Below are 25,251 nucleotides of genomic sequence, written 5' to 3'. Positions count from 1 at the left end.
TATCCTTTTGATGGCAAGGAAAATCTCCCATCCCCAGAGTGGAGGCTGTGGAGATATTCAGGGCCAAATTCTGACATCCTTACTACAGTGTCCCACATATTGGCTTCATCTCCATACTTCTCACGTGACACTGTACAAAGGGAGAACATGATCTAATGCAACGAGTCCCTGGGAACACCACCCTGTCTAAAGAGTCTTTACCCACACAGAGCTGGGAAGTGAACACCTGGGGGGCCACATTGAAGCAAACCACTTGAGAGAGAGGAAACAACATACAGAGGGTTGTGGTGAATGCTCCATCGCTGGCAGTTTTCCTAAGCGAGGCACTGTAGTTCAATGAGGGAGATTAGAAATGAAGGATGCTAGCATGGACGAAGGGAGAGTTAGGATGGGGGGGAGGGGAGACAGGTTGGCTTTGGAGAAAGGGGGAAGTGGTCTGGGCTGCAGAATTCAAGTTTCCCTATTCCCTTCCCCTCCCCGCAGACAGGGAGCTAAGAAGGGACAGGGACTAGCCTCCTTGGAATGGAGACGAGAAAGATGGGAAGCAAGGGCAAGACGAGAGAGAAGGGGAACCTGATTATCCTGTTATCCTGGTGCAAATCCAGAGGGATGCCACTCACCTGACTGGAATGATTCTGGATTTACACCAGCAGCTTGGAGCTGAATCTAGTTGACTTTCCAATGCAGCAGTTTACCAGAGGCAATTAACTTCAAGGGTCTCTGTGCACCAAAACCTTCAGAACTGGTGAGGTGCCTTGAAACACACAGCGAGCCTAGGAGTCTGGCCTGCCCTGCCTGTCCTCAGTGGGTGTTCCCCGTAGGCATGCATCAGTTCTCGTAGCATGAACAGCCATCTGTGCCTCCCCCTGCAGGGAGCGGTGTAGCCCCATGGGCTGTCCTTGACGGCCTCACAGCAGAACAGGGAATTGCCAGCCCTTCAGTCATCCTTACCACGTTCATTAAGACAGGTCACCCTCCAACTGCACCTGTGATCAAAATGAGCTAGTCTGGACTTCGGCAAAACCCAGGGGAAGCCTGTTGCTAACATGGCACTGGACAAAGAACGTGGAGTTCAGTGTCCGAGTCTCAGTTCTTCAATGACTAAGAGCCTGGCCATCACCTGGGATGTTATCTGGGTACCGTCTCCTGGGGGAAAGCCCATCCGTTGAGAGAGTGATCTGACCATACACCAGGAAAAGGAAACGCACTGTATGGAATCACCCTTCCCTGGGCCCTGAGAGACAGACTGCAGAGGACCCTAAGTGTCCTTCCCAGCAATGGATGTTAACGAGATGGTGCTGCCCCTAAGTGCGTGGAGTTTTCAACAGCCGTACACTGAGGTAGCTTCGAGAGGGCTCCAAAAGGTGAACCACAGCGAGCCTGGCAGAGCAGCTCGGCTGGCCGTCATCGCCTCAACCACCCCCATGGGAGACTGTTCTACTCCTCGAGGTCAAAGGGGTTTGAGTCCACAAGGCCCTACATCCAAAGCACTTGCTCAGCTATCCAGGCTGGCTGATGTTGCCTTGTACGTCCCAACCCCTCCCTGCCAAAGCGACTTGAGACAGAGCCCTGGGGAGGGCCGGGGGGCAAGGGGGAGGCTGGACCCTTCAGCCTTATCTGCTGACAGGTGACCTCCTAATGATGCCGAGTAAAAGGAGCCATTATGAGCCCTCCTGCCGCTCCCTCCCCATTGTTACCCCCTTTCTCTATAAAACAAACAGAGCGACTGCCTCTGCCAGCCTGTTGTAATGACTCTGCTGCGGAGAAGTTTAATATTCCCCCGTGAATAGCACAGACAAGGATTCCTGCAGCTCCGCGTGAATTCTGCGGGGCAGGGCAGACAAGTGAGTGACAGGTGGGACAATAGGAAGGGCCTGACTAATCCCCTGGGGGCTGAGGCACCTGCACTCCAGCCAGGCCAGGATTAAAGAGCGAGCAAGGCAGACAATCAAAAGATCAGAGCCTTCTTTCCAACAGCCTTGAAATAGGATTTCCTTAAGTGATAAAGGTAGAGTTGAAAGATAATCTAGTGGGGGAACTGTTACTAGCCAGACAAATGCACATAGTACCCGTCACCTTTGGATGTACCCCAACTATTCCCAAAAGAGAGAGAGAGACAGACACCAGAGACTTACAATTGCTTAATATGAAGCAGCATCAGTCGTAGCTTTGGCATTTCATTGCTTTTAGAGCCCATTGGCAGCTGGGGGCCAGGGCTAAGTTATTACAGAGTGGGAGCTGATGTTTTGTGGCACTTAAGAATTAATGTATTTGTAGATTCATAGGACTTTAGGGCCCAAATGGACCATCAGGATCACCTAGTCTGATCTCCTGCAGGCCACAAAACCTGACCCCGCCCACCATAACAGACCCCTAACCTCTGGCTGAGTTACTGAGGTCTTCAAATCATAGTTTAAACACTTCAAGTTACAGAGAATCCACCATTTACACTAGTTTAAACCTGCAAGTGACTCATGCCCCATGCTGCAGAGGAAGGTGAAATGCCACCAGGTCTCTGCCAATCTGACCTGGGGGAAAATTCCTTCCTGACCCCAAATATGTTGATCGGATAGACCCTGAGCATGTGGGCAAGACTCACCAGTCAGATACCAGGAAAGAATTCTCTGTAGTAACTCAGATCCCACCCCAGATTGTGTCCTGTCTCCGGCTGGTGGGGATTTTTGCTAAGGGCAGCTGTCAATGGGCCACTTAGCCATCGTATCAGAGGGGTAGCCGTGTTAGTCTGGATCTGTAAAAGCAGTAAAGAATCCTGGGGCATCTTATAGACTAACAGACATTTTGGAGCATGAGCTTTCGTAGGTGAATACCCACATCGTCATGCATCTGACAAAGTGGGTATTCACCCATGAAAGCTCATGCTCCAAAATGTCTGTCAGTCTATAAGATGCCACAGGATTCTTTGCCGCTTTAGCCATTGTAGGCAGTTCCATCCTACCAATCCCGCCATAAACTTATCAAGCACAGTCTTGAAGCCCGTTCAGTTTTTTGCCCCCACTGCTCCCCAGGGAAGACTGTTTCAGAACTTCACTTCTCGGATGGTTAGAAACCGATGTCTAATTTCAAGCCTAAACTTGATGGCCAGTTTATATCCATTTGCTCTTGTGTCCACATTGGTGCTTAACTTAAATAACTCCTCCTCTCCCTGATATTAATCCCTGTGATGTGTTGAGAGAAAGCAATCTTAGCTCTCCCTGGGCCTTCATTTGGTTAGGCTAAATGAGCCAACCTCTTTCAAATCTTCCCTGCCAAGGTCGATTTTGCATTCTGAGGATCATCCCAGAGAAAAAGGTAGGTAGGCAGCTGGAGGATAAGAAGCAGCAGCCTCCTACCCAGGGGGCTGACCCAAACTCATTGAAATCAATGAGAGTTTTTCCATGGCCAGCAGCAGGCTTTGGATTGGAGGCAGAGAGAGCAGTTCTAAAGGGCTCTGTACCTAGGAACCCTACCCCAGCAGGAGGACAGATGTCTGAAAGTTGTGTCAGCCCATAGCGAGTACAGAATTCCCACCCTCATGCGCAGAGTCCTTCCCTTCGGCTTCTGTGGCACAACAGAATCTATCTCCACCCAAGGGGTTGTTCTGGATGGGTGCAAGTGAGAGGGGACAATTTACATCAAGCCCCTTCCCTGTCCACCTCACACTTGTAGCTTTCCACAGAAACTCTGTCTACAGTTAACCCCGGCCCTTGCCCGTATTAGCAGAAACCCAAGGTCTATGAGGACAGATGCGGCACTGAGCATGTCCCTTCAAACAGGTTCTGTGTGTTTAGTGGCTCTCACTAGAACGTAAGCTCCCTAGGGCCTCTCTAGGTATTTATACGGCCCCACATCAGAGTATCTGAGCCCCTCACACACATTAGCGATGATGTATTTATCCTCACGATACAACTATGGAGGCAGGGCTGGCCGCTCTCCCCATTCTGCAGATGGGGAACTGAGGCACAGGGATTAAGGGCTTGTCCATGTTTGAAACGCTGCGCCGCTGACCTGCTTCTGTATGGACACTACCTACGCTGATGGAAGGGGTTCTCCTCTAATCCACCTTCCCAACAGGCAATAGCTAGGCTGACAAGAATTCTTCCATTGACCTTGTGCTTTCTATAGAGGGGCTTATGCTGGCCTAACTACCCACCACAGGGGAGTGGATTTTTACCAGCCTAACCGATGTAGTTAATCCAACCCATTTTCTAGTGTAGGCCAGGCCTGCAGGACTTGCCCAAGGTCACACAGGAAGGCTGTGGCAGAGCAAGAGTTTGAATCTGCGTCTCCCAAAGACCAAGTGGGTATCACCCACGAAAGCTCATCCTCCAAAACGTCTGTTAATCTATAAGGTGCCACAGGATTCTTTGCTGCTTTCCCAAAGCAGAGAGACTAGAGCCATGGCCACTAACTTATCCTTCTCTTAGTGCTCACTACACCCCTGCAAGGTATGGCTAGTCAGTATTCCTTTTTACTGTTGGAAGGATGGTGGTAGAGGGAGATTATGTACGTCCTCAGTCATTTTAACACATCTGCATGTGCTCATAACTTTCTTTCTAAGCCTATGTTTTCCACTGCCTGGTTTTTACCCAGACAAGAATTTTGATGAAAAGTTGGAGCAAATTCCCTTTGGCTGACTGAGTTTGGAGAGCATGGAAAATTTAGGGACTAAAGGAAAAGCATAGGCAGCCTTTTCTTGCACACAAATCTCGAGAACAGGGGGCTTTACCCTATGACATGATCAGGTTGGCGGAGCCTCTGAAAACTAGACTCGTCATTAAAGAAAACACAAACTTCCAAACAAGATCGAAACTGTGATCAAAGTCAAGTTAAATAATTCAAATCAGGAAATATGAAAGTTGATGTTTAACTCAATTCCATAATCTCCTCACATGCAGGAACAACAATCCAAGCTGGAATTACACGATCAGACAGTCAGTCTGTTTTCTACAGCCCTAGATACACACAGCACTTTATAGTATTTTCATCTCAGTACATATAAACCATCGCTATGGGAAGTACACAAACATTTTAGCACCAGACTAGAGAAGCAGTGCAGTAAGAGAGCCAGAGAACTTGTGTGGTCATAAACATGGAGTTATTGAAAAAGCTCATCCCACTTATGCTTCACTGATACAGCTTATTGTAAACACTGTCATTCTTAATGCAATTAAATATTTAGTATTTGGGGGATAAAACATACCTGCTTATGGAAAAAGAATCATCTTTTCATTTTAACTTGCACTGTTAGAAATAGGTTTCATTTTCAAGTCATGCAAAATTAAAGAAACTATTTTAAAATAGCTGAAAGTACATCCAAATAGATTTGCATGGTACGATCCTCTGTAAATAGAGCACAAACCAGAATATCAATTGAGTAATCATGAACCTAGCAAGACATTTTAGCAAAGCTATACAAGATTATTTCGCTAAGAGTTTGCAGAAAGATTGCAGTAAGTTTCATTTAAAAATGTACCGGTACTCCAAGAAAAAGTAAAACAGGATTCATACAGCTTAATACACATAGCTTGCAAATTAGTACTGGAGAGTAAACTGAACTAACGAAAAGGTCGGTCCCTAAAGCTATATTATTATGGGAGTTGATTTAGTGAAAGAATGAAAACACACATTAAAAGATGCTACACAGCTATCTGTATCCAAAGTTGTAGGAAAGTGTGTTTGAGAGGAGGTCTGAGAGCATTTAAAGACTGATTGTGAGACCATGAACACAAAAAGGCAGAAGTAAAGTTCAAGTTAAACTTTGCTGCCTGAAGTTTCATGTCCTAATGAGGTCACCTCAGAAGGCCACAACTTCAATTTCTTTTAAAAACTATCAGTTAGAAACCCCAGCTCCTGATGCAACACCTTCCACATAGTATTTTCTGAAATTAAAAACATTAAGTGTTTTAAGAAGGGTTTTTCTGCTCTGGCAGTGTCTTTTTGGCAATGGAGAAAAATGACTGACAACAGGGGAAGCAGACTCTACCTAGAGTGCTGAAAAATGCAAACCCACTGAAAAAGCAGCATGACCCCCGCTAATCTTTCCCTTCCAGCTAGCGCAAGTGTTGCATGTACCTGAAGCAGGCAGAGTTTTCAGAGAGATGTGATTTTCAAGAGGAAGCTGTCTCTAACTCTGCATGAATGTATTGTTTGCATGGAACACTTCCCCTTCACCCCCAGTACCTCCCTCCTCAGCTGCCTTCATTTCCCTGTCCCTTTACTTCCGTCCTCCTCCCCACTTTTAGTCCAACTAGTCTCCCATACCTGTTCAGCACCAACAGCCACCTGCTCCTGCAAAGGAAAACCCCCAAACAATCCTCCCACCTGGTAAAGCTTTAATATAAAGAATGTTCACAAACCCAGAGCCTGCTTGCCAGAGGTGCTGAGCTGCTGCGGCTCCCAGAGACTTTCAGTGAAGTTGTAGGTGCTCAGCTCTTCTGATCACTGCCCCCCTGCCCCAATCACTTTGCCAGTCCTCACCCCTTCTCTTTTGTCACTCCCCACGTTCTAGACTGTCGGGCAACAACAGCCTCTGGCACCCGGTGGGTGCACACAGACATATGTAACCCTCGAGGGCAGCCAATGGCTAGTGAACTGGGAATTCCAGTCTGGAAAGCATCCTGCATTTGTCCCCCGTCAGAGCCTTTGTTCACAGGAGTTAAAGAAAGGGGGAAATAAAGAGGAAGGATGGTGGGTCATGGTTTAACCAGGCATCTCTTATGGAGAACGGGAAAGGGGGAGGTCTGAAAGGAAGCAGAGTCTCATGGCCAGAGCACCACCCTGGGGATAAAACCCAGGTTCTAGCTCCAACTCTCCCCATCCTTAGCCAAGGTGTTTAACCCCACGGGCCTAGCTGGTTGTTTAGGGTTCACCTGCAAAGAAGTTGCAGCTCCCCATATTTGGAAAGGCAGATTATGTAGGATCCCTTCAGACCACTATTCGTTCCACCTCCACAGCCCAGAAAAAGATCCTAAAGAACAAGCCAAAGCCCAACACCCATGTCAACTCCTCATGCCAAGCACAAGATCCAAACAGTTCCTTCAACCACCAACCCCTTAGAGCCACAGCAGTCACCTTAAGCACCTCTCCTGGCACAGAGCAACCCAGAGAGTGCACTGGCTGGGCCAGATCAAAGTTCCATGGAGTCAGCATCCCCAAGGCTGTAAGCTGCCCATCCCCGCCGGAAAGGTGGTTACATAGGGTGAAACACCCAAAAGAGGTCATGGGAAGAAGGGCAAGAACTCAGGAGATGGCACCAACTGCATGAATATTAGAAGAGTTCTAGTACAACAGGAAACCACATGGAAGTTACTGCAGGTTCTATGTCAATCACTTTTGCATTGGGTTTCGCACTGGTCTGTTTCATTCTCATGAGGTTCTGTAGCAACAAGACCTGAATGCCTGGGAGAAGTCGGAAGGATATTTGAGACTTGGCCTTCCATGCCTCACCCAGTGCCATATGGGATTATGGGAAAAATTCATTCTGCTAAAATCAGCAACAGTGAAACAGTTAACGTGGACCTTTAAATCTTCTCTAGGTGTCCAAGTTAACTTCCATTGAGATGGAGGGGGCTATTCACGCATGTGCTCAAGAAGTCCAGAGGCTGAAGCATCAAGAAGAAAGCATGGCCTCAGTTCACACGTCATGGTTTCCAAGTTCTTTGTGAGCATGAGAAGATGAAATTTAAAATTAAAGACAAAAGCTTCATTGTGAAGCACCTTCCAGCAGATTCTGCAACCATAGAACCCTGTGCTATACACAAAGATTGAGCCTCCAGAAAAGAATTGGATGAAGGATTGGAGAAGCATTTGCTGTAGGGTTTTTGCTGCCCTAGGCAAAGCATATGGCTCTTGTAGACGCCTGGGTCTGATTGGCAAGGATGCTGAGCACTCCCAATTCCCACTAAAAACAAAACTCTTTGACTTTTCTGGCTGCCCTACCCAACTGTCTGCATGTGTAGGGCTGATACTGAGCAGGGGAAACTCCAGTTTATAACCAAACACGTTAAATTCCTCCTGCACTAAGTGTCCCTCTCACTGATGACCATGCAGCAATAATGGAAGACAACTGCTGAACTTGGTAACATTTCAAGCACTTTAGCCTTCCAGGACACCAGACTGCTGATGAAAAACCAGCTTTGCAGGCGCCATCTTAATGACAGGCCGAATTTCAAAGGCTTGCAAACTATTTCTCTTGCTGCCCCACCCCCTCAATAAAAGGTTGCATCAGAAGGATAGATTTCCATAATTTATAGTATGAGTATTTCACTGGGGAGACTCGCTAATCTGTACTTACAGATACATTTAAGAAAATGCATCCTCCCACAATCCTGTGCCATTTATGACTCTTGGCACAATCCGCAATACTCAGTCTTCAATTAATGGACACCTTAGGGTTCATTATCACACAATTGCTCCCTGTGAACCATGCCAAATGTTGTTTTGGCACAGAGCTTGGAAGATGAATTAGAAGGAAGTCTTCTCGGTAATGCCCTCTCCCCAATTCCCATTCCCATCATCAGTGTTTATGCCCTCCTCCTGCATTTCCCCCCTCCTCTTTCCAAGTGGCTTTTACTAGTCCATCTTTCAACGTCTCTCTTGATTCTCTGGAGGTGTATTTAAAGATGCTATATTCTCTTTTCTTCCGGCTCTCAACACACCTCCGAGTCACTGCTTTACAGATGGGATCTCTTTCTAAACGCCCCCCTCCTCCCCCAAAACCCTCGCCAACTCTGCTACAGATGCCTGGCTGTTTGAGAAGACAGTAGGGTGGACAAAGCTTTATTTAAGTTGTGGGGCATGAACCTCACATAAAAAAGGGGATTTCTCGCAAGTAATTCAGCCCAGTCTGGGTTGGGTTGCAGCTAGAGAAAGCATCCCTGCCCACGAAATTCCTGAGAGGGAAGGAGAGGTCATTCAATGGTAAATGTACATTGCTATCCCATAATATCCATTAATTCCCAGGGACTCAAACTCCTTTTTGTAAGGGATGACTGCATTGCTCCAAAGCCCTGGTGCCGAGGAGCGACACTGCCAGGGGCACAAGCATAAGCCAAAATATTCCACTTCCTAGCACCGAGGACAAAGTTTTGGGAGAAGAGCAACAGGTTCAGGAGATTGTAAAACCAAGCTCTGCTAATGCACTAACATGCAACAACAGTGTTTACGCAGGTGCAAACAAACCTTCTGGATCATTCCTGTTTATAGAAAACTTTCCTTTACTAAACAGATCTCTCTGGCCATAGGCATTTGCATTTAGAATACCTGATTGTGGAACTCCTTTGTGCCCCATTATTTCAAAAGACACATCCACGTGCCATTAAGAGTTTGACCGGAATTAAGGCTCTCAAGTCAATGTAACGGCGTTACCTGAAACCATTAACATGAAATCATTTGGAGCTAAGTTGACGTGATCCGCGCCAGGTATGCAGGCCGAGATGGAGCTCGTTGAGGTAAAAGCAGTTAGCCCACGCTCACGATAGTTACTTTCAGAGGACAGTGAGCAAACTGAGTACAGCAGACTAAAAATACTTCACCCACAAGACATCTTGTGGAAATTTTATTATATAGAGTGTAAAATGAAACTGTCAGTCAAATAAAAAGAACACTTTTTTTAACATCATGCTCAACATTATCCAATGGCGTTTCTTTATAGTTAGACATTTCAAGCATTATAAGGAAAAATAAGGAAAGAACCCAAGAACAGTAACTTCAGTACATTTCAAAACGGAATGTCCCGCAGGTCAATTAAAAATGCAAGAAAAAATAGCTTCAATTCCGTTTTTTCCTTTAAAAATACACTGTTATCTGTACAAGAAACACTACAGTAAACATTGGAAATCATATTATCCCTTTTATTAAATCAAAATTATTTAGCGCATACTGTGGTTAATACTAGATTCATTTATTTCTCTAGGTAATTTGACAAATATTAGATAAGAAAATATTTAAAAAGAAAAATGAAAAAAGCAAAAAACACCTTGGAATTAAAAAATAGTTACTACTTTTTATATGGTTTAATGTTCCACAGTGTTTCTTAAAGGTACTAATAGCGGATTCATTTTAATATTAAAAATAACAGTATTTATATTTCTGAGAGAATAGAGGAAGGGTTTTTTTTGTTTTTTTTTTTTTAAACAAGCTTGGAGGTCTTAGATACATAAATGCAACCAGCAATGGAGACATGAGAAAATGTATTGCTAAAAAAATTAACACATTTTTATATTATCCTTTAGAACTCTAGAAATTATACAAACCCTACAAAATACCTCCCCCACCCACTTGCCTGACAGCAAAACAGTAAGTGTCTCAATACAGAATTCACATAATTAATTAATTACAATACATACCATAGTTTAGTTTTTTAAAAAACGCAATAAAATCAAAGACAGCCAAGATACAAGAAATTAGAAGTAAAACATTTAATGAATTTACATATTTAAGAATATTTAAATACTGTTTAAAATTTTTTTTTTTTTAGGATTTGTTACATACCACCTAAGACTTCCAAGCCACTCTTTCTGTTGCAACAGAAAAGATTGAAAACTAAAAAGAAAAAAAAAAAAACACACAAAAAACCACATGTTGAAATGTCACAGCTCTGGGGTGCGTTTTGGTGCCTGTATTCTTTCCAAAAAGAATCCCGGAGTTTTTACAAATTTGGAAACAAAAAATTACCAGCATGTCCATAAGTTTAGTACATTACTAATTGTTCCTGATTCTTAGAAAAGTTCAGTTTAGATTATCCTACAACTAGTGTTTCACAAACAAACAGAAAAGTCTTCATCAAAATGTTGCAAATCTAGAAACCTCTGTTACAAAAAGGTTTTCTTCCACAATGATTCCAAGAAAAAAAATTGCCACAAGGACATTGTTCTACTGCTCCTGCATAGAAAGAGAAAGAAACAAAGTCAACTTAGGCCTACACTTAAACCTTATATGGACAGTTTTGTCAGGCAAGGCTAACACCCCACCCCCACGCCCCGGACCAACATAGCTACGTCAGCAAAACCTGAGTATAGAGGAGTTATGCCTACAGACAAGTGCTTGTGTTGGCGTAGCTACTGTTGTTTAGGGAGTTGGTCCTGTCAGCATACTCAGTCTACGCTGGGGGTTTACGCCAACCTAGGCTCTGTAGTGTAGACACAGCCTTACTCAGCAGAAAGTTCTAAAGTGATCTCCAGAAAACGCTTGCCCGCCACATTTCCCATTCTAACAAATGAGGATATGTACCACACAGGGATAGCTGAGAAATAAGTCTCTGCAAGAACTCAGCCATAACATCTCTTATCTCTGAGCTTTCTTCCTGGGAGTCCATGCCCCTCAAAGAACTTTCTTTCTTTCTCCACAGGCCCAGACTTTTCAACAGAAGACTGGAAGGGGACTCCCTTTAGTACTACTTCTAGATCAGCTAGAACGTAATTATTTAATTACACTACATATTTCCTCCCACGGCATTTCCAGCAATTCTGGGACCAGAGTGAGTATGCAGGTTCCTACAGAAAAGTGGACTGCACCATCAGTAATTTTATGGCCAAACGTTTGTCTCTCTAGGAATCTGAGTTTCAGTGCTAATGAAAGGTGCCGGACAGTCATACCCACGAATTATCCACAGACAATGGCAGTGCAAACTTTTCTATACTGCCTATGAGTGGGCTTCTTCCCAGACCCGGGGTGTGGGAGGATAAACATCTTTCTTTCCCTAATAGTGCAAACAGAAGCATTGAGGCAGGACCTGCCCACTAGTAAATTAACAGACCAGCAAGTCATTTCACACTTGTTACCATGCCCCCATCATATGCGAGTAACTACGGCTGGTAAAAGACATCCAAGGGAGCAATTTTCATTACATTTTTAATTCAGATTGACAAAAAGTGAGTTGAAGTTTGATGAAAATCTTCATGAAAGTTTTGTTGGATTTTTCAGCTGGCCATAGAGCTGGTAGAAAAATTATGAAATTCTAGTGAAGAAAGGAGGAAGTATTAGTTGAAAAACACAACAATTTCCACAAACTAGTAATAACTTTTGGGCTCTGCCAGGCTCTATTAAAACCAGTGACTCCGTGATGAAGGGCTCTGCAACTCATTACCAAGCCAGTAAGTAATCTAGCTCTTTAACTTGGATTTTAATATGGAGTGCTGTTTTTAAAGTATCAGCCATCTTCATAACTTGCATGTGGGAGGTGCATATACACATCTCGCCAAATGCCAGAGACGTTCACCTTAGCAAGTCTAACTTTGCAGGCTATAGCTGCTCCTGACCAAAGAAGCTTTGATGGTGGGATCCAAAATGAACGCCACTCAACCTTCAACTGGAAAGATGGCAACTGAACTGCAGGGCTTGAGTGACAAAATAAGGTAGATATGGCATTAGCTACCATATATGCACAGTACAATCACTTTTCCAGTGATGTGTTTTCCTGTTAGGACATTAGAACTGCAGAACAGTTTTTCTGAAGCATTTGTGTATATTTGCAAACACCTAACCCAGGCACAAGGATACCCAACATGCATGAAAGTCAAAGTCTGCATGTAGATGTGCACCCTTGTGCAAGGCTGGTCCATCCATTAAGCTCTGAAATGCAGAGATCTTGGTAGCATGTGGATTGTGATGCAAGCGCCCACAAAAGCTAGTCAGCTCAGTTAGGTATTAAGCTTCCCATGAAGAGGCACAGTGGGTTGCAGTTAGCTGATTTCCCCTCTTCTTTGGTTGTCTCTCAGGCATCAAGGCAGCTTTACTGCCTATGCCCACGGTGGAGTCTTCACCACACTGGGGTAAATGCTAAGCTACACTAACTCCTCCGAAGAGCAGCAGCGGAGCTCAGTGGAACACAGATACAGACCTGGCTGTGAGCCTGAGCTTGCCCTAGTGTCTGTCCATAGTAGGCAGCCTGCTGTCTGTAATACTCCGCCCACGCCATTGTGTAGTCTGGCTGGGAACTTGCCTGAGAAGCAGCACTGGCAGCGTGACCTGGATGATGAAAAGGAAACACAGGTAGTTGAGCACCAGCAAGAGCAAGCAAACAAACCTACACTTACGATATTGTTTTATAATGTTTCAATACAGCAGACATCTGAAAATACAGCAGCAGCAGCAACCACCTGCCATTTGGACAGAACAGGACACGTTTTAAGCAGATTGCAGGTTATTAGTTGGTGCGGCACTTTGAAAGCATAATTATTCCCACTGTTCAGGGATACTTGGCTTTGAAATTCTGCTTTGTTCATCCTTTGAGTCCTCCAGGTGAGGAACATCCAACAGCTCCAGAAGCTAGGGCATGGAAGATGCCAGAGTGGCATTCCTCTGAAATGTCAACGAGAAGAGACCCCACCCCTGCAACTTCTCAGTCAAAGTATAGAGCTTTTCTTGTATCTCAGAGAGCAAGCCCCACCCGCCTTCAGGCCTTTTGCCAGTTCTTGTTCTGCTCAGGCACCGGTACATGTGCAAACATTTTCCTAATACAGACCAACTTCTTGAGGTGCACCTGAAAGGGAACAAACAGTCCATTGTGGACTGCAGTTCACTGGCCTCACCTTGCCCTGAGACGGTGCAGTAACGAGCAAGACTTAACGCTTTCTGTGGGAGAACTACAAGCATCCTCACCAACAGGGAGGACACAAAAAGGGATTTGTAAGGGAATGGGACCTTATAATGCAAGGGAGTGGAGATAAGTTAGTGGATTAGAGCTAACTCTGTTTATAACAAGAGTTTATTCATCTCCAGCAGCCCTGTTTCACTCACTCTGTTTTTTGTAATACTCCTCCCACGCCTTGCTGTAATCAGGCTGGCTGTTCTGCTGCTGGCTCTGTTGGCCTGTGCAAAGAGGACAACAATGGGCATGTCAATAAGGAACAGACAACAAGTCTCTAGCTAGTGACATCTCCCCAACAGACAGCTCCTGGCTCCAAGTCTACTGCCCATGCCCTCAACATTCCTCTTCATGCCTTGCTACAACAGGTGGGATTCTTCGCTTGGGAAGAGCTATTTTAAAGAGTAAGGGTGCCTGAGTTGTCCCCATTTAAATCCTTTCTTCAGGGAGCAGCACACTAGTCTCCTACCTGTGGTGACCAGATGAAGCCAAATTGACTTTGCTGGACAAATACTTAGCCAGCGTTGCAAGCCATCCTATGACATAACCGGCAACCTCTGGAGAATTGGAAGGGCACTGGCAGACCCATGATGGAGGAGGAAGACTGAACAGCTCTGGCCTGCGCCAGTGAGCAAGACTGCCTGTGTCCTTGGCAGTTAAATTCACATTCAAAAGAGGGAGACCTGGGATGGAAAAAAAATGTGTACATCCCTGGTTGACAACCCAGTTTCTGACAAGCCAAGCTCCAAAGACAGAGCGCCCAAGGAACCAGCCTGAGATCACTACGTTGTTCTTTATGTTCACCTCAGAAGGGATTCTGAGGGGCTAGAATAGCCCCTGCTCGTTCGGCGAAAGCACACTGCAAAGAGCCATCAGTTAGAATATCTAGTTTGCAGTGTCTGACACCCTGCATCCACACACAACAGCTATCCCATGCACCTCACAGGTGCTGGGCACGCCAGCTGGTTGCAGTACTTGGGACGCAGTCTTCAGCTCAGCATTAACAGAACCTGTGCAGCCTACCCTGTCTTTGTCGAAGAATGGAAAGGGATCCGCGAGCTCTGTGGCATGACCAACACCACCCCACAATGCTGGGCCTTGTATTTGGAAGCTATCCAAAAGACCTGCTTCCAGCAACAGTGATGCACACTACGGAGCAGGTTATTCTAGAAGTCCCAGGACAGACCGGTATCACCCTAGTTGTAAGGCATATGCTGGCAATGGATGCAGACTGTTTTAGGAAACTGTGCTGCTGTGCAGGCACACGAAAGCTTGTCTCTCTGGCCAACGGAAGTCGATCCAATAGAAGATTTTACCTCACCCCTGCCTGGTCTCTCACAAGAGAGCCAATCATTTCATAAAGCATTTCTACAGCTACTTCTCTACTGAGAGCACAGGTACTCTTTGAAAAGAGTCAAACAATCCAACGAATGGGCTCAGCATGTCTAAGCTTCAACTAGGGGAGAGGCCAGCCACCTGGGCCCTGGCACTCCCCTTACCCATACCATTACGGTTAATGCACAGGACCTGCAGAATCACGTGGCAGACTAACTAAAGAGCAATACAGACAACGTACTAGTTAGAGACACAGCAAGGAAAGCCAGGCGGACTAAAATGCATAAGCGCTACACGAAAGCCACTGCATGCATTAGACTGGTGGGTGAGGATGGGAGGCACAAAGAAAATCAAAAATGGAAGCATGCTCTGTCTGGTGAGCTAACTGCCTTCACTCTCCATACACAATCCTGGGTGCTGCCCTGCACTGCAACACAGGCTGAAGAGAGCTTTGAAGTGGCAGGGCTAGGGGGAAGGGTGAACATAATACACTGGAAGCGTGAAGTGGGTGGAGGAAACAGGGCAGCAGTGTCCTGTCCAGGGGCATAAAAGCGGGTTAAAAGACTTGACCAAAGCTACAAGTCATGACCTTTTCTTGCAGAGGTCAGGGCTGCCTTGACTGTCCACCTGCTAATGCCAACAAAGCACCTCCTTCAATGCCTTTTCTTCTAGGAGAATTACAGTTTGCAGTGGGATGAATGGACACACCGCTAAATACATTTCACAGCAAAATGTTTTACCCAGCCAGTTAATTTATTTAAGACGGGGGAGAAGTAATTGAAATCTAAATATATGTGTAGGGTTGCGGGGGGGTCTGCCCCTCCTCTCACGGGGGGGGGGCTGTGCTGATGAAAGGGAAGAGGGGGGACATTCTAGAATTTGCTCATGTGAAGTCTGTTCTGAAAAGTGATTCATCTGGCTCTTTGACAATGCTAATGAGACCATGGAAACCAGGATGCGACACTTGCTTTAGAACAAGCTGGGAAGGAAATGGTCATAAATGGATTTTAGATAAACCTTTATGTGTAAAAACAAGAAGATGTTGGAGACAGGTATTTACCTAGTTTCTTATAATAATCCTCCCACGCCTTGGTGAACTCCACCTGGCCTGACTGGGTACCATTGTGATCTGCAGCAGAAGAAAGCAGTAAGGTCTGCTTAAAGCACAGCATTATCTTGTCTGTCCTCTCTCTTTACGAAAACTGCCTTCAGAGTGGGCCTGGCTATAAACAGGAACATGGAGGGTTCTAAGCGGATATGGAACGGAACAGCTGACATTCCTACCAGGTTTAATAGCCGTGATGCAAGACACCTGACCCAGAAAATGGCAGGGGCAGTGCAGACCCCGGCTGGTAAAGGGTTTGCCCAAGGGGTTGCAGTTTGGAGCCCCAGGAAGCATTTGGGGTGGGGTGGGGGAGGGGACATGCTTTTTCATCTGTGTCTGGCTTGGTGTTTGTGCCATTGTGACATCTGCATGCAAACAGGCCCCAAATCTGATCAAGTGCTGGTGGCAGGGTGGCCAATGAACAGCCTTCACTTATCTTCAAGGCTCGGTGCAAAGCTCATCTCTCTTCTTAAACCTTTGCTTGAGGAAGGGTGGGCTATGTCTAGGAGGATTATTTTAGGAGAGGATTTTTCCTTTATAAATAATTGCTCTTGGACAGCAAAGTCTGTGCAGATTTTTTTTGGTGGTGAAGGACTCCCCTTGTTCTCATGCAAAATATTAAGTTATCTGGGGTGTTTTATTTTTAAAATGCGCACACTCTGAGGCAAGTACAGCACGTTTCATAATGCAAAAGGATGCACACCAAAGCCTTTTTACATGAAAGCAAAGATAAGAGCCTTGTGTGTACAGGAATGGTGAGGAAGCCTGCCTGATAGCTCTGATCCCAAGACCGGGAGTCAAGATATTAACGGTACCCATCCCTGCTTCATTCAAGCAATGTTAGCAGAGTTCTACTAATGGCTTTCCCTATACAGAAAAGAGTGTATTGTGGACATGGCGTTTGATCTTTAAATCAGAAAGTTATGATGGAGTTTCTAAAACCCAGGACAGGCTGCCCTCCCGGACTCAAAGCAAACTGAAAATAATTGAAAGTAGCATATTTCTGGGGTTACAAAGTAAAGGTAGCAGGAAAACATTAGTGACCATTAGTACCTTACTATAATGCTACCTGGTGAAGGAGTATATTTGGGTGCTTGCATCACTTTACTACTTTGAGTATCCACATATCCAATGTAATTATTTACAGTTCAATGCTTCCTAGACTGTATGGTCCTTGGGGCACAGACTATGTCTTTGAAAGTGTCTGTACAGACATTAGGACAATGGGCCCCTGTTCCCAATTGGGGCCCCTTTATGCTGTTGTAGCATATATATTAGAAATGTTAAGTTAATAATGCACTATGGCAGGGGATTTCCATGAACAAGATACAGAATATTCAGAGTTATGGTTTCCATGGCACCAAATTTTAGTCTCTGATCTTGGAAATATGGATACAGCTGCACTTACAGTCACTGTGCAGAACTCCAGGTGGTATATACAGCTGGACTGCTACATCTTGAGAAAGTCTGTTAGTGGGAAACTGCATGCTACAGGCAGCAACCAGTTTCCAGATTCTTATTTCTAAACTAAACGTAACACTTAAAAAGACACTTGCCATTCCTAAGAAGTTTGAAAGGCTTATTTTTAAAACTTAAGTTATTCAAGTACTTAAAAATGTACAGAAAGTTCTCTTAGCACCTGAAATACCCCATATCATCCCAACACAGATGAAGAGAATTGTATCAAAGTTTCTGAACAGATTCACCTTTTGGCTGAGGGAAGACATAAGGCCTTTCTGAAAGAAGTAGCCTCTTGGTCTGAAAGTTTGGGCCTCTTAAGAGTTACTTAAAGTGAAACCATCTCTACCAGAAGAGAAAAATATTAACTCTGGGACTGCTGACAAACTGAAGTTAGTGTTTGCATGAAACGACTGCTCCATGTGTTACAGTGACGTGTAGGAGAGTGGCATTGCTGGAGCCACCTAAACTAAGGTGGATCTGTTGTTCTCCATATCTGAACGGGCTGGGGGTTTAAACAATCGGGGGTCAAATGCCTGGCTCGGAGCAATAGCCACTTGAAGCAGGCACCTCCACAGCCCAGTTGCCCCAGCAAACAAACAGCTGCAGATCTGCTTTTCTGGGCTGGTGAATGGAGTGAAGGACAGAAGTTTTGGAACTCTGACCAACAATGAATTTGTACAACTTTATGTAATTTACTTTTAGCCATGTGACCAACTTGTCCTGTTTAACTGGTAAGATGCTGACTAATTCCCAGCGTTTAACACCTCGGGTGCCAGTCAGTACTTAACCTTTCAGGGACATGCTATTCCAGTAAGGGTGTGTGTGTTCTGTGTCACAGGGAGGTGAAACTAGGATCGGAGCCAATCCTACCCTCTTCACCCTTCACCATCCAACCCCATCTCCTCTCCATTCATTCATTTCCCCCAGAATCCCAATCTTTCCTTCAGGCTGAGAAACAAGTGGTGAGGGCAGCTCACATCAGGAGAGCAGGGGAGTAGCAAAGAGAATCAGGACAGTCAGGAGCAGAAAGGAGGTGGGCTGCTAATGACAGGCTGCGTGGCTAGTGGAAGGGAAAGGTGCTATCCAGTGCTCAAAATGAGGAAGGTGGGAGGGGAGAGAGTCTAGAGAGGTGGGAAGGTCTTGTTAGAGGGGAGCAGAGAGGGAGCCCAAGCTCCTGCAGGAAAGAGGGGTGGACGCTTAAAACAAGCAGCTAACAGCAAAGAGTGATTTATAACAGATTCTCTGCGTGCCATCAATTTATTTTACATTACTATAATCAGGAGCATTGATCCCTTACTCCAGGGTGCACCTGCATGCACTTAATTGCGTAACTTTCTACCATCTTCCATACGAGTGGTCTCACGAGACCTGCAGCTGTGTACCTGTGTGGAGTACAGATTAACTTCTGAATTTTCTCAAACCAAAATGCTAACTACTTACTAGGGACTTGCTGTCCAGGCTGTTGCCACGTCTGGTAGGTGCTGCCCCAACTCTGTGTCATGAATGCCTGAGGACCACTGTGGATTATAATACCATACACTGAAGCAGACAGACAGAATATTTTCTTAATAGATCATATGCACAAAAACAGTAACAGCATCAAAATGATTATTGGAGTCAGCAGCTGCTAAGGCAAGAATGAATGCAAAAATAGGGGGAACTCCTGACCGGTTCAATACTGGAGAAGTGAGCGTGAAGGCCTTCCTTAGGTTACTAGTAGAAGAGCTGAAAGGAGGGCACGTCAAACCTCACTCAGACTTGAGGCTAATAGTATCCGTTGCTAATTTAAATTTCTTTCCACACCTTGCTACACTGATGGTGGGCGTTCTTAGATGTGGCAGGAACTCCAATAAGGAGTTTTCTATAATTGGGCTTCAAAGCTTCATCTCACTCATCCTTGGATTTGGGAGTCTTCAATCTGATTCTCTACAAGTTTTCACTTATTCTTAAACCTTCACGCCTCAATCTAAAATGCTCACATTCACACTCCCTATGTTAGAGTCCAAAGGATGTCATGGAAACTTACTTTTGATGAGGTGTAGCAGGTGCTTGGCTGAAAGGATTTTGACCAAAACTGCCAGGTCCACCCATGCTGGTACCCTGTCTCAGAATCCACAAACACTTAATGTTATAATTCCTTGCACCATTTAGCAAAAAACAAAAACAAAAACAACCCCAACCCCCCAGCCACTATGTTTAGATAAATAGTAAGAAAAGGGACCAGAAAGCACAGGACATACCACTCATGGCGCCAATTCTGAAAGTTTAAAATTTCCAAAAGGCCTAAGTGAATTGGGAGCCAATTTTTGAAAACTGCTTAGGCTCCTATGTGTCTTGTTGAAAGCCAGTGGGACTTAGGAACGTATGAAAGTATTTCGCTATATGTATTCCAAATCGAAAACACTCAGATTAGATTAGATTTTAAGACCAGAAGGCACCATTATGATAGTCTAGTCTGACCTCCTGCACAACACAGGCCACACAATCTCACCCACCCACTCCTGTAATAAATCCCTAACCTATATCTGAGCTATTGAAGTCCTCAAATCATGGTTTAAAGACTTCAAGGTGCAGAGAATCCTCTATCAAGTGACCCGTGCCCCACCCTGCAGAGGAAAGCAAAAAAACCTCCAGGGTGTCTGCCAATCTGACCTAGAGGAAAATTCCTTCTCGACCCCAAATATGCTGATCAACTAAACTCTGAGCATGTGGGCAAGACTCACCAGCCAGACACCCAGGAAAGAACTCTCTGTAGTAACTCAGATCCCACCCCATCTAACATCCCATCACAGGCCACTGGGCAAACTTACTGCTAATAGTCAAATAATTCAGTATAAAGGCTGCTTTTTCAGTTTTATAAGGTCCCACTTCAGTATTTTCTCACCTCCTTTTACCCAAGTCTCACCTGACTAGGTTCTTTGGCCTGGTTCCATTACGCTGCAACATCCATGGCTTTGTAACAGGTAGATTAAGAGCCACCATAGCACCACTACAGTAACAGCAGTCTGTAGCGTCACAGAGATCCTGCCATCCCCTCTGTGCACTTCTGTAATCCCCAAGTAGCAACATAACTCAGTTTTCTCCCCCAGATCTGATTTTAGACACCTTTCTGGTACCCTACAAGAACTTTTCTGTCAAAGCATTACATCTGCCATCCATCACAGAGCAGCAAACCAGACTGGATTACTGAAGCAGGCGTCTGGGAGAAACATTCCAGGCTACAGTAAATCCATCCATGTCTACTGGAGGGCCAGTTCGGACATTTCAGGCTGTCTGCTCACAAGCAAGTTGTTTTGAAGCCAGACTATCAACACTACAAGCATAGCACAGGATACAGAAGTTTGTGCCCCCGCCTACCCAAACCTTTATCAGTAAAAATACTCAACACCAATTAAAACAAGATCAGAAGCAATACCACATGACACTTACACCAACTTTCTCATCTATGAGATGTCTAGCGAGCTCAATTTGTTGGGGAACTCCTCTGATGGTGAATATCCGTACGCTAGGGTCCGTGTTGGGAGGTGGATTTCTTTGCAGCTCGACGTGGGCTCCTGACTGTTGGTTTATGCTCTTGATGTTCTCTCCACCTGCAGAAAAAGGGAAATCAAGGCATGAGAAGAGATGAGCATAAAACTCATTTCATTTATAGAGAGATGATCATCATGATTTCCAAAGCTACGTCCTACAGCTGGAATAGATTTTCCCCCTACCCTTGTGCCTGCCCTAAGCAGTGAAGGAAACACTATAGTGAATATTGTCATAATGCTTTGGCTCACATCCCCACCACACCCCTCTCCATTTATTTGTAAGTGCACCCAGAGACCAAGTCTTTGCTGCTACATGCCAGACTTCTGTCTCTTACTGGGTCAGCCAACGCCACTTAACGTCTGAAGAAGGGTATGTACCCTAGCACCTTTGCACGCTTTGCTGGACTGCTGAGCAAATTCAGTATTACTGGCACATATCTTATGAATAATAGAGCCCAAAGACAAGGATTCTTCCTGCTAATTTACCACCATCTCTTACCCTTAGGGTCAGCTAATCAGTACAAATGCAGACCTTATTTCTCAAGAAAAGTAACATTGTTATTCTTCCTGACTTAAGGCTATATGTTCACTGCTGAAACAGGTGTTTTGTTTGTTTGACAGCACGACAGCTAAGATGCATTACTTATCTCACTGTAAAACACATCTTTTTTAGCAGTGAGGACAAAGCCTGGTAGTTTTCCGATGGTTATGCAATGTTCAATAGGTGCTTTCCTTAAAATCCTACCATCTCCTGCAGTCACTTCCCACTTGCAATGCAGCACAAATGGCTACACACACTTCTGGAACAATGCAAGGTTCACAGTTGCCAGCCTGTCACTTCACAGCTAGAGTTCAGGCTTGTATACACGAGGAAATTAATCACAATAAGCTACTCAAAACAGCTCCCCATGTGTACCCTTATCACAGAATAAGAGTGTCCAATGGGGAATTATTCAAGCTTTAAATTCAAAGCCTACCTTAAGCTGAAATAACTTTCAAGTTTAGACATGTCCTTTAGTGCACCTTTGGCGAACATATACGAACAGTGAACCAGCTCTCTCAGTTAAGTGAGCGCACAAGAGTACTCTTAGGCACAGCGGAGCTAATGAAATCTGGTTTGACTTCGTGAAAAAACTTGAAGTCTCAGTCTCTTAATGAAATTTGCTTAACAAAAGCTTCAGCCAACGTTACAATGGTTCAATTCTTCTTTTGGAATTTCACAGAACTTACAGATCAGTGCCACTCAACTGGAGAAAAGGGTATGTGTGTGCGTGCGTGCAGGGGGAGTTTTACAGCTCTGATCCCTACAGACCTAGATGAGGGCACTAGCTGAAACATACACTGCAAGGGGGAGAAAAGGAAACTAATGAGCAATTGAGCAAAAAAGTTGATTAAAGTGAATCCATAAGTAGCTCCCTTGTTTTTGCCAGTGTTCCTAAAACCAGCCCTGAACACAACTTCAAGACAAAAAGAGTGGATATTGAGCACATTTGTTCATTTCATTGTAAAACTTATGATCTTTTCAACATTCTATACCCCCTTTTATGGGAGGAAGAGTCACCCCATGGCAATTAACTCTTTCTAGATGCATTTTGGGGGATTAGAGAAGTTTTTATGCCACATCCTTTCTTCTGCAGGCAAAACAGGTTATCCTGCGGAGCCAAACAGGAAACCATCCATTTCAACTGTGATTTGGAAATTTCTGAGATGAATTTGGAAACAAGAATTGTTTCATTTAACATGTTAGGATGTGTGCACAATCAACAGAGTCTTGGGGCCTGCTTATGTGCTCACTAAGCTGCCATATGGAATGGAAGAAAGTTTTCCATACTTTTAGCCTGCCTACTTGCAAGCGCATAGAAAGGAAGAGAATGCAATATCTGTGACAGATGCTAATGTGAACACCAAAGCAAAGCTTTGTGTAACCTCTGAGCTCTAAATATCTTCCCTTTTGACTTGCTATCCTTGCCCAGCTGTAAATGACCACAGTGTATTTAGTTTCAAATTGTCTCCATAATTAGTATTTCACATTTCATTATGCAAGTTACCAAAAGCAGAAATGTTTAGGGGAAGCTATTAATTGTGGGCCTGTTTCCCACCAGCTTCTTCTTTTACCATTCTGCACCAAGTGAAGTGAGTTCTCTATAGGCTTGTTCACAAAAGGGTGTATGCTAGTTTCTTTAAACACTGCGCGTTCTTGGGTATCAGAATTCTTCTTCCTGCCCCCCACTCTCTGATATACCAAAAGTTACTTCCGTCCCATTCGAGATATCTTCTTACTGTGCCTTTGGAGCATACAAACAAGCTGAAGCAGCCAACATGATGCTGCAGCAGCATCGGAAGGAGTTCACCTTCCTTCATAATGAGGTCACCCGCTCGGCGCATGGTGGCTGTCTACAGACTTATTTGGCAGCTTGCTCCATTCTTCTACCTGACGGGGGGCAGAAATGATCCAGGAGTGGCCCCCCAGCTGGACGTGAAATTGTAAAGCAATTAATCAAACCTGCTAAAAGGCAGAGCTGACAAGAGCTGGGCCAGCCACGTTATCTGTCAATATTGCTGTATTTATCATGGAAATCCAGCGGGGCCCCTGAGAGGCTGCAGTTTGTTTCCAGGCACCAGCACACAGAAAAAGCACTTGACATTTGTATGGCTTTCCACTCCACCCTTCACCAAGTCTTTCAAACAAGAAAAGCTGCACCTACCCACCCCTAGAGCAAAAAAATACAACCAACTTTGAGTGAGCCTTCGCATTTCCTTATTAAGCCACTGAACGCTCACCATGCCCATGTGGAAAAGGCACTGGGATCAGTTACTGTGTGCACGGCCGATACAAAGCTTGTAACAATCTGTCCTGAATTCCTCTTCCTCCTCTGACCCCCTCAAGGAGGGTTTTTAAGGCAACAAGGAATACGGCCGTTACTAACATCTACTCTTTTGTAGACATGATGCTCATGCATGTGTCAGCTTTGGATCCTGTAGAGGAAGGACGGTCCAAAGGTGAGGGAACCTGAGTTCAGGTTCTTGCTCTGCCACAGACTTTCTGCATGACCTTGGGGAAGCCACTTAGCCTCTCTGATTCCCAACACTACAATGGAGTTAACAGCATTGTCCTGCCTCACAGGATGTTTGTGAAGATAAACACACTAAAGATTGTGAGGCCAGATCGTACCTAAAATAGTCTAGAATACATGAAATTCATAGTCTTCAGCATGAAAGGTCCAATTCTAATGCAACCTATTTTTAGTTTAAGTTATTTACTTTGACTGGAAAAAATTATAAGTAACTCTTATTCCAAATTCTTATAATCCTGGGGTGACAGTGTGTTTAGGATTAAAGGGTTACTTTACAGCTGTCTGATTAACAAACTGAATTTACAGAAATTGCTCTAGTGACCCCTGCTGTATTGATACATTTGTTTCCATTGTATGTCAAAAACACTGGAGTTAGTAAGAAAAAAGCTAAGTCTATTCTGAGCTGCAATTCCCAGAGTCTTCTTTTACATCAGTCTCATGACTGTAGTTAATGACTGAAGAAAATGGTTAAAATATAATAAGATAAAGTGATCTATTCTCAGTCAGATACAGTATTAGAATCTCATTCACATGGACATTTTCCATTAAAGGGACTCTGCTCTTAATTTCTCTGTGGAAGCAGCCCCTAGGGTTTCACTAGCTGACCCATCCAGAAATTTGGCTTCAATAATCCAAGTGCCAAATGGCTAAACCCCTTATCCCCAGCCAGGCCTGGGTGTTTTAGAATAGAGGATTCCTATTTGCCCATCCAGAAAGAGTATTAACCTTGGAAATAACATCCCCTCTTCCTCCCACTTGACATACAGGTGACAAAAGTTCAGAAATTGTGGGAAGAGAACTGACTGACACAGAAGGCTCTGAAAATGTGTGTCATATCTATTTCTCATCCAAGACTCCCAGGAGACAAAGCTACAGCCATCACTCCCAACAAACAGATAAAAACGAACTAACAATACAAGTGTAAATACCCCATTAGTACTGATTGCAAGTAAATATTACACAATTTTAAATGCTCAAAGCACTGTACAGTCGTTAATAATCAATCTGCTGAAAGCCTCAGGTAAGCAGTCCCATTTTACTGATGGGGAAACAAAAGTACAATGGCTTACACCCACAATTACACGGGAAGACTCTGGCAGAGCCAGTATTAGAATTCAGGAGCGTCTCACACCTAACCTTGTGTGTGCTCCTCCAGATCAC

The 25,251-nt window shown here is 44.6% G+C and overlaps 1 protein-coding gene across 14 annotated transcripts in view; it reads right to left on the bottom strand.

Annotated features, from left to right (window-relative positions):
- Positions 1–9,525: 9,525 nt before the first annotated feature.
- FUBP3 (far upstream element binding protein 3) overlaps positions 9,526–25,251 on the bottom strand; it is a 58,186-nt gene continuing 42,460 nt past the window's right edge. For 10 of the 14 annotated variants that reach the window (XM_075060574.1, XM_075060575.1, XM_075060576.1 and 7 more), the window contains 6 exons: positions 20,916–21,076; positions 19,513–19,586; positions 18,927–19,003; positions 13,738–13,809; positions 12,839–12,966; positions 9,526–10,881 (listed from right to left, as the gene is read on the bottom strand). In XM_075060574.1, the coding sequence (XP_074916675.1) occupies positions 10,873–10,881; positions 12,839–12,966; positions 13,738–13,809; positions 18,927–19,003; positions 19,513–19,586; positions 20,916–21,076 (521 nt within the window). In that variant the 3' untranslated portion in view covers positions 9,526–10,872. The remainder of the gene's footprint in view (positions 10,882–12,838; positions 12,967–13,737; positions 13,810–18,926; positions 19,004–19,512; positions 19,587–20,915; positions 21,077–25,251) is intronic. The other 4 variants (XM_075060578.1, XM_032797615.2, XM_032797610.2 and 1 more) reach the window with 1 other exon arrangement.

Source organism: Chelonoidis abingdonii, chromosome 24 (assembly GCF_003597395.2).
Source record: "Chelonoidis abingdonii isolate Lonesome George chromosome 24, CheloAbing_2.0, whole genome shotgun sequence".
Classification (NCBI taxonomy): Eukaryota; Metazoa; Chordata; order Testudines; family Testudinidae; genus Chelonoidis; species Chelonoidis abingdonii.
Note: the sequence above shows the minus strand (reverse complement) of the source record. Positions and strands in the feature narration are given on the sequence as shown.